The sequence below is a fragment of the Chiloscyllium punctatum genome, chromosome 17 (assembly GCF_047496795.1).
Source record: "Chiloscyllium punctatum isolate Juve2018m chromosome 17, sChiPun1.3, whole genome shotgun sequence".
NCBI classification, from domain to species: Eukaryota; Metazoa; Chordata; class Chondrichthyes; order Orectolobiformes; family Hemiscylliidae; genus Chiloscyllium; species Chiloscyllium punctatum.
Genome location: NC_092755.1, coordinates 51,650,311 through 51,667,839, shown reverse-complemented (window position 1 = coordinate 51,667,839; position 17,529 = coordinate 51,650,311). Strand labels below are relative to the sequence as shown.

Genomic DNA, 17,529 nt, shown 5'->3' with positions numbered 1-17,529 from the left:
GTAATTCAGTTGGCCCCACTGTCCCCTCTTTGCCCCACAATAGGTCTGCCATCAGCATTCTGTCAGGCAGCATATTCCACAAGAGCACATGAAATAAGAGCTGGATTAGACAATACAGGCCATTGAATCTTTCCAGTAAGTTTGTTGAAAAAGGATTTCTGTTGATCTGTTCAAATTATTCTGTGCTATTCTCAGTCCATTTATAAGTCTTCTTTAATAATAGATGCCAGCATTTCACCAATGACTAATGTCATTCTAATTTCCTTATAGTCCCTGGTTTTCTCTGTCCCTTCTTTCCTGAAAAGAGGTGTTACATTTGTCTGCCTCCAACCTAGTGACCTTTCCTGAATCTAAGAAATTTTGGAATACACCAGCTAAGGTATCTACTGTTCTTTTAAGAGCTCTAGGATGTGTGTCAGCGGGACCCAGGGATTTATTAGATTTTAGTTCCATAAGTTTATCCAATACTTTTTTCAATTCATATTAATTATCTCAAATTCCTCACTCTTTTCCCCTCTTAGGTTGCGTTCAATTTCTGGTATGCAAATTGTATCTTCTACTGTGAACGATGCCACATAATGTCCCTCCTGATAATTTCTACAATCTCCACTTCTACTAAGGAACTAAGACTTACTTTAATTATTCTGTTCCTTCTTATCCACTTGCAAATACTCTTAAAATTTGTTTTTATAATCCTGATTAGTTTAGTCTCCTGTTTTTTTTTGTCCCCCATTTGGTGGACCTATTGTTTCTAAAACAGTCTCAACCCTCAGACTTGGTGTTGTACTTTGCAATACTATAAGCTGTTTGTTTTAATTTGATGCAATCCTTAACTTCCTGAATGAGCCATCTGGCTGAATCTATCTTAGTGTATGTTTGTTTTGTAATGGACTAAAATTTTGTTGACTTTTGAATTGTTATGGACTAATTGTAGTAATTAATCTCTATAAATTATTATACAAAAGATCTAGACGGGATTAATGCCATTCATGGGCAAAATTTGACATTATGTGGCCCCATTATAGCCTCAGTGTGCAGTGAAATACAACTGACAGATTGTCAAGTCTGACAGTCCTCCGGCTAATTGCCAACATTTATTTGGTGAACTGACACCATGATTTATCAGAAAAATTAATTTTCAGAATCATTCTAATGTATAAGAGTGAAATTACAGTTTCTAGTATTTAAATACTGCAGCAGCCACTAGAATTGGAAGGTTTTGGTACGCACCACCTCTTTGGCATCGATGGACAGCATTTACAAGTGTGACATTGATGATGTTCTTATAACAGCCATTAAGCTAGTATTTTTCAGCCATGTATTCGAAAACAAAACAGTACATTTAGAAGTGCATCATCGCATTAAGCATCTAATTAGTGGTTACTCTTATGCTTTGACTTCTTAACTTGATTATAATCATTACTTGGAAGAAACAATGATATATGTCACTTTTTTTGAGAACATTTCTGACATTCCTCATCCACTTGCATGTTTGGGAGAGCATCAGTACAGACTTGCGAGACTGAAGCATTCCACTTTCCCTTGCAATAATTCCCAAAGTCTGCAAAGATATTTCTTATGCTCATTGTGCGCAACGTGAACTGCTTGTTATTGAAAGCCCCAATGATACACATGGTGATATCAAAGGCAAGATGCTGGAAACCGAAATAAAAACTAGAAATATTAGAAATACTCAGCAGCATCATTGGAGGGAGAAGCAGAATTCATGTGTCACATTTATGAACTTGCATCAGAACTTTCTACCAATATGTTTCTCCCTGTCTTCCTTCAGGTGGAGAGTCATACTGGGGAAAACCTTTCAAAGATGAGTTCAAACACAACCTCTCACATGCAGGGCGAGGTATCCTCAGCATGGCCAACTCGGGACCCAACACCAACAAGTCGCAGTTGTAAGTAATTGTCAATGGCTTCTATTTACTCCAGTCCTTCAAGTCAGAAGATCATTGCAAAGTATTTTGTTGGAAAAACATTAAGAGCTCAAAAATATACAGAATCTATTTCTTAATCGATTAGGCATGCATTGTGCAAAACCATAATTTTATGTTTAAGTGGAACTGTTCTACCTTTTATGTATACAGGATTAAGTAAGGAACTACATTGTAAGGCTGTAGGAAATCTGATTCTCATTTATCACGTGGCAATTCCTTTACCCACACCCAAAATAAAATCTTTAGAAACCTTGATACATAACCATAGAGTAATGCACAGCAATAAAGCTTGTTTCACTAAATGGATAGGATTATTAGGAAATGTAATGAAAGAAGTGAGTTCAGTGTTGGACTCCACATCTCTCTCAAAACAACCAAATTGGAAGCCATTATAATGTCATTAGGTTTCGCAGGATCAGATCCAAATGTTGAACATCCTCATTCAAAATGCAGAGGTGTCTTCTCTGCCACAAATTGTCTAATCACAAATATAATTCGCGATAGGAGAGCAGATTTGTTTTGAAGCCGATAGCACCATAAATGGAAGCAGCTTTAAGTATCAATATGTAATGGCCCAGAAAACGTTTGTTTAGTAAAGTAAAAGTAAAGCCTATTCAGCTTTAACTACAGAAAATGTAGTTTCTGACTTAAAAATGTTAAATATTCCTTGTTAGCATCTTCTAAACCTGGACATTTTTATGGTTGTAATTTTAAAACTTAATTGGTTCCTACCTGGTGCACACAAGCAGTTAGTATTTTTCATTTTTTTAAACAGTTTCAATCAATTTTCAGCTTAAAGCAGTACTGAGAAAGTTGAACAAGATGTTTTCACAAAATGGTGACTGTGGTTGAAGAGTTCTTTTCTTTTCACCCTTTTGTCTTCTCAGCTTCATTACATTCCGCTCATGTGTCTATCTGGACAAGAAGCACACAGTGTTTGGAAGGTAAGAGGTACTGCAAATACACAACTGGTCAGTCAACATCTGTGAAGAGAACCACAGGTTACTATATACTGGATGTATGCACTTGTCAGTAACCCTTTACAAACTGGGTATTTCTCACTTTTTGAGGACATGGAAGACCTAGGTAGTTCTCTTTTACAGTGTTTCCTTTCTTCTTTCCCCATCTTGAACCCAATGTTTGCTGTTTCTTTCCTACCACAGGAAGGAACATCAAGATGGAACTGTATTCTCTGTGCCAAAAGTTTCAACTGGTGTTAGGAAGACAGGGGAGAAAATGGAAATAAGCTAGCACTTCTCATTGTCCTCTTAAGACACAGTGTTCAGATTCACCAACCTGCATTCAAATTCTTGGATTTGTATTTTAACTCACAATGATGCAATGAAAAGGTAATACGTTAACTAAGAACTGCTAATCATTCCCAATATTTTTGAAACACATAACTGGAAAGCTGAAAGAAATTTTCTCCAGGCGTACTTTGTAGTTGGAAAACTATGAAATCTGAGACTGGGAACAACAACAAAAATTGGCAAGTGGAAGGAGATAAGGAGGGTTCTGCTCTGCTAGTGTTAGAGAAAACTCACGAGAATGTTTTACAATATTGGTTTTCACATTGTGGTCTTCAGACTCGATTCATTCAAAGAAGGGGCCATATATGCTCTATGACACCACATGCTTGCCCTTTGTTTGTTACTTTACTGGCATGTTATCTCTGTTCTGGATAAGAATTAAAATAGGTTTGCAGTTTTAATGGCCCTGTATTATCTTCCATTACTAACACAAACATGTGAAGACTCGATTTGGAGGTACCGGTTCGGTACCCATAGGGAGGGCCTCAACCGGGACCTTGGGTTCATGTCACATTACAGGTGACCACCATTGCACTGTACACACACACAGACACTCCTACACACACACACACACACTCGCACTCCTATACACACATACACACAGACACCCACACACATCCTTACAGACACACACACTCCCACACTCACACATGCACCCCCTCACAGACTTAAGACACTCTGCATTTACTACACACACACACCTTTTCACACTCACAATCCCCAACACAGGCAGACACACACACACAGACAGACAAAGATCCACTTGCACACATATATTTTGTGTGGTGAATTTGTACTTGCAGAGTTACATTGTACTTTGCTCAAAAACTGCATGCATTCATGTAGAACTCTGAGCTCAAAAACTGCATGAACTTATGTAAAACTCTGTTATCTCACTTTTTAGATTAGAATCAATCTAAACATCAGGTCATACACAGAGAACACAGGGGGCTAACACCTTCAACATATTGTCTAGCTATCACCATTGTTAACAGCTAAACCGAGAATGCAACTTTTTAATATATAAAAAAGGTTTTGTGATTTACACATGAAAGAAGTGAAACTATCACTGTATTCTAACAGATGAAAGGCTTAACAGACAATCAATTTTTCAATGTATAATTTCGGTTACATTGCACTGTAAATTTTTGCTATAAATTCTGTGTTAGGATTGAGCCCTCCACTATCACCTGATGAAGGAGCGTCGCTTCGAAAGCTAGTGTGCTTCCAATTAAACCTGTTGGACTATAACCTGGTGTTGTGTGATTTTTAAATGTGAAGACTCAACATTGTTTCTTAAAAGGGAAATCCTGTTGAACCAATCTATTGAAATTCTTTGCAAGAGTAGCATATTGTAGATAACGAGGAGCCTGTTTAGTTAGTGTACTTGGATATCTAGAAGGCATTTGATCAAAGGTTAATGTGAAAAATAAAAGCTGGCGGTGTAGAGGGTCAGATATTAGCACAAATAGAAGATTGACTGACTGGCAGAAACAAAATATGCGTAATTGGGTCCTTGCCTAATTGGCAGGATGAGACAAGTGGAGTCTCGCTGGAATCTGTTCTGGGACGTTGACTTCTTAGAATTCAAATCAATGGCTTAGCTGAGGGGAACAAAGGTGTGGTGGTTCAATACACAGATGAAACCAAGATAGGTAGGAAAATATATTGTGAAGAAGACATACAAGAAATTTGCAAATGGCTACAAATAGGTTGCGAGTGGAGACAGATTGAGCAGAAAGAGTATAATGTGGGAAAATGAAGATTTTTATATTGGGCAGGAAGAATGACAAAGCTGAGCATTACCTAAACTGACCATGTCTGCAGAATTCCAAGCTGCAGAGTGATCGAGCTGTTCTAGTGCATTCATCACAAAAGTTGTATTCAGGTGCTACATGTCATTCAGAAGCCTAATAAGATACCGTCCTTTATTTCAACTCAAGAGGAGTTGAAAATGAAAGTCAGAATGTTATGATTCAGTCGTACAAGTGAGGCTGCAAATCGAATACTGTGTGCGGTTTTGGTCTCTTTAGTTTGGGGAAATGCAAATAGATAGTACAGTTTAAGGGAGCCTTACTGTGGTTGAGTGTGAGTATGTTGTCATTTTAAAGGTATGTTGAACAGGCTGAGCTTGTTTCCATTGGAATGCAGAAAAGAAGAGTTGATTGAAGCATTCTTGAATGGTCTTGACAAGATGGACATAGAAATGACATTTTTTCTTCTGGAGGCTAGCACTGCATGTAAGAGCCTTTTCCAAAGAAAGAAAATCCACTTTTACCACTGGCTCTGTCAGTACAAAACCTTGTCAATAAGGTGACAATGACACAGCAAAAAGCAACTTTCTGAACAAGCAAACTAAAGAAATGGAGTTGTTGGAAATCTGAAAGGAAAACAAATTGCTGGAGGAAACTCAACAGCTATATTTGTGAGGAGAAAACAGAGTTAATATTGAATAAAAACCGACAGAATTGCTGATGCTGTAAATCAGAGACAAAAATATAAATTGCTGGAAAAACTCAGCAAGTCGGGCAGCACCTGTGGAGATAAATCAGAGTAAACATTTTGGGTCGAGTGATCCTTCCTCAGGACCTCAATTCTGAGGAAGGGTCATTTGATCCACGACATTAACTCTGATTTCTCTCAACATAGTTAATGTTGGGTCCAGTGATCCTCGTTCATAATATTTTCAAAGACTTCCAACATTCAAAATGATTCCCAAAACAGCACAAACAGGAATACTGCAAGGTCACATTAATTTAATTGAAAGGAAATACATTTTCATGATAGAAATATGAAAACAAATTGGCAAGAAGTTAGAAATAGCAAGTCTGAGCTAACCACAAAGAGAAGAAGGACAAATAGAGAGAGAAGGTTGCAGACATTTACAGGAAGAGTGTTTGATGAACACAATAGGGATCCACAATCGATGATTTTCAAAACCCTGCTGCTAATGTTTGGGAGAGTTGACATTTCCCAGCGCATTTATTATGTAAAACGTGCCAGCAATCTGCAGTGTGATAAACATATGTACAGTCAATTAGCCCAGCCAGACCGAGAAAAATCTCTACAGTGCCTGCATAACATTGGAGTTATCTGTATACATCTGTGTAGCTAATAGTTTCTCCCCTCTGTTCTTTAATCTTGATCTCTTGAAATGATTTATTCCAAATTATGGAAATTAAATGAAAGCTGTTAAGATGCCTATTCTATATAGCTAGAAGCAAGACACCTGAATTAAGGAAATGGAACCGATCTCAGTGTTACTCTTGTAATGAAGTGTTCACCTTACTTCTGAGAAAATTGTTTTTTGGGCTATTTTCATGCATATTTTCTTCAAATTTGGTGACTGATTTAGAAGTTTGATTCTCTGCAGACATTTTGGTGTGAGTGAAGGATCAGAGCAGCAAAGCTTTTTTCACTTGTAAAAACTAGATTTAAGATTTGAAAGCTCATCATTAGAAAGGAATAATACTATGTATACTTTGGTTATACATGAGCTATGTGGTAAGGTGCTGAATGGTGTTTTGAGTTCATACTTTATCCAAAATTTCATGCAGTGCTGTTATGTTCTGGGTTTAATCTTTAGTACTTGAACAAGAATAACTTTAAAAAATGTGTCAGGTGCCTTTATGATTTTGGTGTTAAAACACTTGAGTTAATTGTGTTTGTAAACTGAAACAAATTTGCAGTCCTGCCTGGCTCAAGACCATGCTTTCTGTAGAGGTGGAGCTCAATTTTAGTGAAATGACAGAAAAATCCTCATTAAGCAAAAACTATTCAGTCAGGAATGCCATTTAAATATCTTTGCTGTATAGCAACTATTCTGGTCAAGAAGCCATAGCAAAATTGAAGTAATGGATATCAGACGCAAAGCACCGGGACGCAGGCACCCTGCAAAGGATATTAGTTGTGGTCTTTGGAATTCAGTTATCTCAGCTACCAGGCAGTCATTTCCTTAGAATAGTTCCCTAGGCCCAATAATGGTCACCTTTGTCATCAAAGACCTTTCGCACAATGTTAAGGCCCGAAGTGATATTTTCAGAAATTAAGACCATAAGACATAGGAGCAGAAGTAAGGCCACTTGGCCCATCGAGTCCACTCCACCATTCAGTCATGGCTGATGGGCATTTCAACTCCACTTACCTGCATTCTCCCCATCGCCCTTAATTCCTTGTGACATCAAGAATTTATCAATTTCTGCCTTGAAGACATTTAGCGTCCCAGCCTCCACTGCACTCTGTGGCAATGAATTCCACAGGCCCACCACTCTCTGGCTGAAGAAATGTCTCCGCATTTCTGTTCTGAAATGACCCCCTCTAATTCTAAGGCTGTGTCCACGGGTCCTAGTCTCCTCACCTAACGGAAACAATTTCCTAGTGTCCACCCTCTCCAAGCCATGTATTATCTTGTACGTCTCTATTAAGTCTCCCCTTAATCTTCTAAACTCCAATTAATATAATCCCAGGATCCTCAGCCGTTCCTCATATGTTAGACCTACCATTCCAGGGATCATCCGTGTGAATCTCCGCTGGACACGCTCCAGTGCCAGTATGTCCTTCCTGAGGTGTGGGGACCAAAACTGGGCACAGTACTCCAAATGGGGCTTAACCAGAGCTTTATAAAGTCTCAGTAGCACAACAGTGCTTTTATATTCCAACCCTCTTGAGATAATTGACAACATTGCATTCGCTTTCTTAATCACGGACTCAACCTGCATGTTACCTTTAGAGAATCCTCAACTAGCACTCCCAGTTTCCTCTGTACTTTGGCTTTACGAATTTTCTCACCATTTAGAAAGTAGTCTGTGCTTTTATTCTTTTTTCCAAAGTGCAAGACCTTGCATTTGCTCACATTGAATTCCATCAGCCATTTCCTGGACCACTCTTCCAAACTGTCTAGATCCTTCTGCAGCCTCCCCACTTCCTCAGTACTACTTGCCTGTACACCTAACTTTGTGTCATTGGCAAACTTCGCTAGAATGCCCCCAGTCCCTTCATCCAGATCATTAATATATAAGGCGAACAGCTGCGGCCCCAAGACTGAACCCTGCGGGACACCGCTTGTACCGGCTGCCATTCCAGTAAAGGACCTTTTATCCCAACCCTCTGCCTTCTATCAGACAGCCAATCCTCAATCCATACCAGTAGCTCACCTCGAACACTATGGGCCCTCACCTTGCTCAGCACCATCCCGTGTGGCACCTTATCAAAGGCCTTTTGGAAGTCTAGGTAGATAACATCCACTAGGTTTCCCTGGTCTAACCTACTTGTCACCTCTTCAAAGAACTCCAACAGGTTTGTCAGGCACGACCTCCCCTTACTAAATCCATGTTGACTTGTTCTAATCCGACCCTGCTCTTCCAAGAATTTAGAAACCTCATCCTTAATGATGGATTCTAGAATTTTACCAACAACCAAGGTTAGGCTAATTGGCCTATAATTTTCCATCTTTTGCCTTGATCCTTTCTTGAACAAGGGGGTTACAACAGCGATCTTCCAATCATCCGGGACTTTCCCTGACTCCAGTGACTTTTGAAAGATCTCAACCAACGCCTCCGCTATTTCCTCAGCCACCTCCCTCAGAACTCTAGGATGTAGCCCATCGGGCCAGGAGATTTATCAATTTTAAGACCTTTTAGCTTTTATAGCACTTTCTCTTTTGTAATGGCAACCATACTCAACTCAGCCCCCTGACTCCCTTTAATTGTTGGGATATTACTCATGTCTTCCACTGTGAAGACTGATGCAAAGTACTTATTAAGTTCTCCTGCTATTTCCCTATCTCCCATCATTCACCATTTGGACTTGGAAATGTATCCATGTTTCTTCACTGTCACTGGGTCAAAATCCTGGAATTCCTTTCCTCAGGTGGACTGCAGTGGTTCACAAAGGCAGCTCACCACCACCTTCTCAAGGGCAACTAGTTGCAGGCAGTAAGTACTGACCAGCTAGTGACACCCAAATTCCACAAAAATGAATAAATTGACAAAAGAGATGAATAAATAATCACAATTAGCCTGGGGAGAATAAGGAGGTCCTTTAATTCAAGTCCACTAAACCCTTATCGACTGCTTTGTGAGCACCAAGTTTATGTGATTTCGATTGTACTTGAGTTGAAATTAGTATCTTATCTGCTTCTGAAAGACGGGCACCAATATCTTCCTGCAGGTGATTAATATCCAGCATGTGAGTCTGCTGACGGAATGACCAGCCGTTGATCTAACAATGCACCACAGTGTGAATTGAGAAAACATGTTTATTTGTTTTGATTTGACAATAAACCGGGTACAGCAGGAGTGAAGTAGCAGGGTCATATATTTTGTGATACACTGATCTTATTAGAGCGCAGAGTTTACAACGTTATACCCTGGTTATCATTGAGTATTAATTAGTTCACAAAATTTTGTGTTTCCCCGACACTTGGATTCAGGAAATAATAGTTAAAACATGGGACAGATTTATGTCTAAACTGAGAATGTATGGGAAATAGGTGGAAAGGAGTAGAGTAACAGATCGTCATTAATGGAACAAAGTATGAGAATCATGCTAAATGAGATAGCCGGGTATAGTTGGGAGTATGACGTTTCTCATTTGTGCTGTCTTTCAAAAAAGATGTCCCAAGAAGTGTTGTCTGCCTTTTCAGATCCAGTGACACTTTTTCAAAGAAGAATATGGGATTTCTCCATCATGTAATCTTCAACCAGTGTTCAGCCTGTTCAGAGATATTATTTCACACCTGTGGAGCAGGTGGGACTTGAACTTGGGCCTTCTGGTTCAGAGGTAGGGGCACTACCACTGTACCACAAACACCCCAACCAGTGTTACGAAAGCAAACAATTTGGTCGTTATCACACAGCTGTTTGAGGTCTTAATAGTCTGCAAGTTGCCTGCCATGTTTCTTCCAAGACTGCAGTGACTCCACCTATGATGCTTCTAAAGTATTCTATTGATTTTAAACCATTTGGGTTATCCTGAGATTACAAATATTGTTTGCTAAATTCAAGTCTTTCATGTAATAATAATTTGCAAAATGATCAGATTTAATAATAATATCAAGGTGATGGGAACAACCAAATCTGGTTGGACAACCAAACCAAGGAACTTAAGTATATGTGCAGGTTTTTAAAAAAGTGTTTATCATCTATTGAAGAATTCTCAGTTAAAGGTACTGTAGGAGCAAGACTCATATGAACACTTATATTTGGAGCTGAAATTAGCCACTTGGCCTGTCGGGCTCAGTCTGGCCATTTAAAAAAATTCTTTCTTGGATGTAGTCATTGCATTTGATGCAAAGTTTGTTGCCCATTCCTAGTTTCTCTTGGACTGCTTGCTTCTGGAGACCATTTGAGAGTCAGCCATATTGCTGTGGGTTTGTTATCACATGTAGGCCAGGCCAGGCCAAGACGCAACAACAGTTTTCCTTCCCTAAAGGAGATCATTGAACCAGATGGATTGTTACACCACTGAGAATGGTTTCATGGTTAACACTATGCCAGCTTCTAATTTCAGATTTTTAAAGATTGAATTTCGATTTCACCATCTGCCATGGTATGATTCAAATCCATATCCACAAAGTATCAACCTGAGTTTCTGAATTAAGGTCCAGTGACATTGCCTGGGGAAAGCATTAGGGTAGTAATAATATAGTCATGCAGATCTATGTGTATGCTTTGAACTCCATGTTCCCATCTACCACGATATACCTTTGACTCTTTTTAGGTGAGGGGATCAATAAAACTCTGCTTTAAAAGTATTCAGTAGCCAGAGCCTCCACCGCTTTCTGGGGCACAGTTTTAAAGTTGCATACTGTATGAGTGAAAAACGTTTTCCTTATTCCTGGTTTAGAAGCATCATCCCTCATTTTTAAACAGTTCCCTTTAGATCTGAACTGATCCAAAGAGGAAATGCCCTTTCCATACCCACCTGTTAAGACCATTCAATCCATCCCTCAGTCTTCTAATCTCTAATGGGAACAAGCCTCGTCAGTCCAACCTTTCTTCATAAGATAATCTACTCATTCCAGGTATCAATCTGGTAAACCTTCTCTGAGCTGCTTCCAACACATTTATATTGTTAAATAAGGAGGCCAAAACTGCATGCAAATGTTATTTCACCAATATCCTCTATAACTGAGGTATAATATCCTTACTTATATGTTCAATTCGTCTCATAATAAAAGATAGCATTGCATTAACTTTTTTTGTACTTGCTGTACCTGCATATCAACATTTTGTGACTCAAACACAAAATTCCTCTGCACCTCAAAATTCTGTCATCATTCTCGGTTTTAGAATGGTTTTAGGATGTTTTTAGTTTTATAAAAAATGCTCTACTTTTTTTATTCCTTCTGCCAAAATGAATAACCTCCCATTTTCCCACATATTCCATCTGGCAGATTTTTGCCCACTCACTCAACTTCCCTACATTCATCTGCAACCTCTGCATGACCTCTTCACAACATACTTTCCTATATCTTTATGTCATCTATAAGCTTAGCTACCATGCCTTTACTCTCTTCATCTAAATAGAACTGTTGATTTGAAGTTATTAGATTAGATTAGATTAGATTAGATTACTTACAGTGTGGAAACAGGCCCTTCGGCCCAACAAGTCCACACTGCCCCGCTGAAGCGCAACCCACCCATACCCCTATATCTACCCCTTACCTAACACTACGGGCAATTTAGCATGGCCAATTCACCTGACCTGCACATCTTTGGACTGTGGGAGGAAACCGGAGCACCGGAGGAAACCCACGCAGACACGGGGAGAATGTGCAAACTCCACACAGTCAGTCGCCTGAGGCGGGAACTGAACCCGGGTCTCTGGCGCTGTGAGGCAGCAGTGCTAACCACTGTGCCACCGTGCCACCCAAAATTCCAGTCTCCTCCTCTTGATAACTAAATCAATATAATTTTAAGCCCCACAAGTCTACTCCCAGTTTGAAATTCAACTCTAATCATATTAATAGCACAACTGAAATGCCACAGTGCCACCCCATAAATAATCAACATGCATCATGAAGATGTCTGCAACTTTTTATAGTACAAATGAAGAATTGCAGAATCTGCCTTTAATTGAGCACAATCTGTTTCCCACAAAACAGATCTTGTCAAAAAATAGCATGCCCTGAAAGCAGCATTCAGGCAATGGACATCTGTCTGGCTTACACAGTTTTCCTACTGCATATGTTGCCTCTTTAGATAGTTTTTTTTTAATTCTCCCTGAAATGTATCGAGTGAAATAATGCAGCTTCCATGTCAATCAGCTTAAATTCCCATAAATGTGTGGCAAAAAGCTTTAACAATTCTTAAGATTACTTTTCCAACTGTGAGAAGAGTCCATCATGATATCCAGTTGCTCTTCGAAACCCCCAAGTCCCTGCACAAGGACATTTACAGTACTACAAATTCACCTCTGAAACAAAGCTTAAGAATAAACTCCAAATTCTCTTTTAAACCGTCTAACACCCTTAGTTTTGCCTTTTTTTTTGTTTCTTGGCCACCACCTATACTTCAGAGGACCTGTGCTTTTAGTCCCATTTCAGTATGTTCTGTGATATTTATTTCGCTTTCTAATCTCTTAAAGCTGCAGCATCCATATACGCCAGGACACCTGCAGCTTCCTGCATCATCTAAAGCTCTTTACTTTGGTATATTATTTTCTGATATGTGTCATTTTGCACTCATCATACTTGCAATGGCTTCCTCAACATCATCAAATGAACCAATATTTAAACATTTCCTCTTTATCAATCAATGCATCTCTCTTTTAACTAGACCCCACTGGAATATGTTTCACCCAAGGACCCAGTCTGTGAATGTGATAGCTCTGTCTGTGGGTCATAATTATTCACATTACCATTATACAGCCCTTGATCTACTGCTGTTTGTTCTTAGGAACCTAATCTTTGAGCACAGCACAAGGTGCCCAGTTTATTTCATCAGCTGATCAGAGACGGAGCTTTAGTAATTCCAATTAATTATAAGGCATGAATCTTGATAGTTTGATTACCATGTACTATCTTACCATCATGACCTATTAGTTTACCTTTCCATTCCTTATATCCTCTCTTTTATGGCATATTAAATCTCCTAAACTGCTCTCAGTTTTAGATGGTCTTATTAAATGCCTCAGTGCATTCTACATTTTCTTCAAGATCCCAACTTTGTGAAAGCCACCTTCCTGCATGTAAATTACTCAGATCTAAGAGAAAAGGAAACTTAAGTGACATATCTTTTCCAGCAGGGCCAGTATGACACAGAATAGAAGGGAATTGGGGATTTTGCCCATTGTTTAATTGGTAGGGGCTATATCCTCCAATCATCTGGAGTGATTTTATTTTTAATGATCCATCCATGTCAATTTGTAGTCTGGTTGATCAGTTAACATTTTATCCAGAATTTCAATATAGCATGATTCAAGTTGCAAATCTCTTGCTAAAAGGTAGTGTATTCATGACCATAGTCTTCATTGTCACATATGTCTGTGGACTTGTCAGTGACTCATCATTATCAATCAGACACTTTGCTGGTGTCTCTGGTCAATACCCTTTCTCCATGATTGTGTAAAAACAACTGTTTTAATTTGTATTTTGGAAAAAGATTAAATCTTGTTATTAGGTCTATAAAATGTAAATTGAAAATATTTCTTTCTTTATCCTACATCTGTAGATTCATGGCAACATCAGGTTTTCATAACAGGATTGCTTATTAACTGACTTCTCAAAAATAATTTTGTTGTCATGTTCCACATCAGGTTTCATTTATACCTTTCTCATGGAAGATTTACTCACTATTTGTGTATCCCCATAGAGACTGCACTAGCACTTATAAAACACCTTACTCCAGCTATTTCAGATGGAATTACAACTCTGTTTAGTGAAGCCAATGTGTTGTCATTATGCAACACAAAGCAAGTAGCACTTTCATGTTTCTTAATCTTGTCTCTTGCTACTTTGTAAATCAAAGTAACTTTTTAACTAATCTGTCCGACGTGGTGCTGAAGCACCAAGTACGAACTGGTGCTGCATAGTTACAAGGAGTCCACAGCTAGCACACTCGTCAAAGAGCTAAAAGCGCAGCACTCTTAACTGCTCTCTGAAATGGCCTCGAGAACCAATCACTTAAAGGACAATTAGGGATGGGCAACCAATGTCAGCAACATCCCCATTTCATGCAAGAATAAAGAAAAATTGATGATACTTGTTCAAGTCACACCTGAAGCACCTATCAACTGTTTCTTGTGTTTCCTGGGATTAATTTTGCATTATTTTTCCAAATTTTGTCTTCTGCTGGTAATAGCCAGATCTGTTTAAATCAGATTTAATCCGATTTTGTTCCCTCCATGCTTTATTCCCCTGGTTATAGTGCTGTCTTCATTCAGTACTGGGCTAGTTTAAAACCTGATCATCATTGAATTGTCTTTTCTTTGCGTCACAACCAAATGTCTCATTTATTCCATGAAGGTTGAAAGAAATGGCTTTTCCTCAGGTCTGAAGAATAGTTCTCTTCTCTAAGAACCAAACACCAGTTTGGACCCGGTGGCTGTCCACCATGTGACATGTTGACACAATTCAGTGATTTAGGTACTAGTATCAATACAGACATCCCTAAATTTGAATTATGTCATTCTGTTATATTGTCGGCTAAGTCCATGATATATTTTACAGTGGAATGTCCTATTTAGTGAAAGCTATCTAATTCTGACGATGGTTCATCTGCATTTCATTGATAATCTTCATGCAATTTTCATCCAACTGTTCTAATAGAGAGTCCAAACTTTCCATTCCATTCATATCGAAAAATGCCTTTAACTTTTGGAATGTGACAACCCCAAGACCAAACCTTCTTTGCTTTTTCAAGATTTGAGGACATTGGGGATAATCATATGGCCCCCTCTAAACTTCCTATTGGCCATACCCAATAGTGGCCTCTAGAATTTTAATTTTAAGATTGAAACTTTTCTCCTTAGTTTCTAACTTTTACCTTTAGGCAACCAAATATAGAACTATCCAATTTTTATGCTGTTTAAAAGACTTTTAATTGCAATACATATTGCAACCATGCACATCCCAACTCACTAACCAGAGTATCAATCTACAATTTATACATCTTTTGGAGAGTTTGCAATTTTACAAAAATGTATGCGTTTTAATTAATGTGGCACGATATAATGCAACTACATAGCAATTGGGCCTTGACCTTCTGGCCCAGAGGTAGGGACACCACAACTGTACCAGGCTCATGCCCGAAATGTCGATTCTCCTGCTCCTTGGATGCTGCCTGACCTGCTGCGCTTTTCCAGCAACACATTTTCAGCTCTGATCTCCAGCATCTGCAGTCCTCACTTTCTCCTTGCTGTCTTTCGAGTCTGCCATGTTGTCAATGCAGTCAAACATGTTTTTGTGCCGCATCATGAAATCTGAGAGCACCTCTACAGCCTTAGCAGCTTCAGCTGGGGAAAATGGTTAATGTGCGGTCAGGCTTTCAGCAGACTCTTCAGGCACGTCAAGGTGATAATCTTCCTTTTCTTCCATTGCTTCCAATGATAGATATATTCCACTTGCCTGATCCATGCCTTCAGGTGGTTTTGTTAGCCTTGCATTGTGTGGTTAATGTCTTGACATTTGCAAACCAACACACTTTCCTGAATTGTTTTATCAAAAGAATCAGCAGCATTTTGGTGCATTCCATGCTTCACTTTCCGCTATTATGTGGTTCATCTGTAAACACGAGCAATTTGGTAAAAATGGTATAAGAGTCCCATTTCATCCAACTTAAAAATGCTTCTTGGTGTATACTCATTCAGGACTTGCGCCAGATGTTTTTGCAACCATTGCTACAGGTCTGCCTGTGATTTTATACTTCAGTGTGACATAACTGCTCTGTGGTTGGCACAGTCATATAACAAGCAAGTATGGGTTTGGCTATCGCCCCCGATGGATTCAGGCTTATCACAGGCATTCTTCTATTGAATTTCCTTTCTGTGCAGTAATGACTGACAGCTTTGTCAGCGCTAGAATTTTGAGTTATCTGAATTTCAGTCATCATGTTTTTTTATGTACAAACCTCGAATGAAAATTCAGTTTGAAGTAACCATCAGCCAGTGTTGTAAATGGAAGTGTTTCTATTTCTATAGGTGTGACTAGATTCTTCACTTGGCACTGGCCTTTGTAATGCCAACATCATTTATTATGATAAACCATTCATTTATATCTTAGTATTGTATTGAGAATCTAAATTATGCTTAGACATATGTGAATAAATGATCCACCTGTACAATTCACAAGCAATAAAACCCTTCAAACATAATGGTTATAGTACAGAGATGACTGCTTGTTCTATCATATCCATGCTGGTTCTCTGAAAGAACAATTTACCTAATCCCATTCCTCCGCCTTTTCCCTTCAGCTCTTTTCCCTCTCCAAACAATTATCTAATTGTCTTGATGCCTTGGATGTCTCTGCCTCTGCCAACTTTTCAGCAAGTGCATTCCAGCTCCTAGTTACTCACTGAGTAAGGACGTTTTTCTCAGTTGGAATTGCTTCTTTGGTCAGTCACCTTAAATCAGTGTCTTCTCGTTCTCCATCCTTCAGCCGATGAGAATGGTTTCTGCCTATCTAATCTGGCCAGGCTATTCCTAATTTCAAGCACTGCTATCAGATCCCCTCTGAGACCTCTGTTCTCCCGGGAGAACAGCCCCAGCATGTCAAATCTATTCCTGTAATGGCAATTCCCTACCCCTTGAACCATTCTCATGAATATTTCCTGCATCCTCTCTAATCTTTCTTAAAGTTGGCTGCCCAGAATGGTCACAGTATTTCAGTTGTGGCCGAAATAGTATTTATACTTGTTTGGTGTAAATGTCTTGCTTTTGTGCTGTATTTTTAAAAAGGCTCAGGATGCTATCTGCTTTGTTAAACACTTTCTCAATCTGCCTTTTCATCTTCAGAAATGTAAAACATATATTTCCTGATCCCTTATCATGCAACCACTTTTGAATTCTACTTTAGCACTTCTCGTTCTTCCTACTTCACACTTCTCTGCATTAAATTTGTGTAAAATCTTCCATTTGTTCACTCATTCCTTTTATAACCAAAAGAGAAAATGCTGGAAAATCTCAGCAGGTCTGGCAGCATCTGTAAGGAGAGAAAAGAGCTCACGTTTCGAGTCTAACTGACCCTTTGACAAAGGGTCGGTTAGACTTGAAACGTCAGCTCTTTCCTCTCCTTACAGATGCTGCTAGACCTGCTGTTTCCAGCATTTTCT

At 39.0% G+C, this 17,529-nt stretch overlaps 1 protein-coding gene across 1 annotated transcript in view; it reads left to right on the top strand.

Moving 5' to 3' along the window:
* Positions 1-17,529, top strand: part of ppil2 (peptidylprolyl isomerase (cyclophilin)-like 2) — a 369,843-nt gene that overhangs the window by 289,461 nt on the left and 62,853 nt on the right. Inside the window, exons 15-16 of the mRNA XM_072587119.1 lie at positions 1,793-1,910; positions 2,837-2,893. Of these exons, the coding sequence (XP_072443220.1) occupies positions 1,793-1,910; positions 2,837-2,893 (175 nt within the window). The remainder of the gene's footprint in view (positions 1-1,792; positions 1,911-2,836; positions 2,894-17,529) is intronic.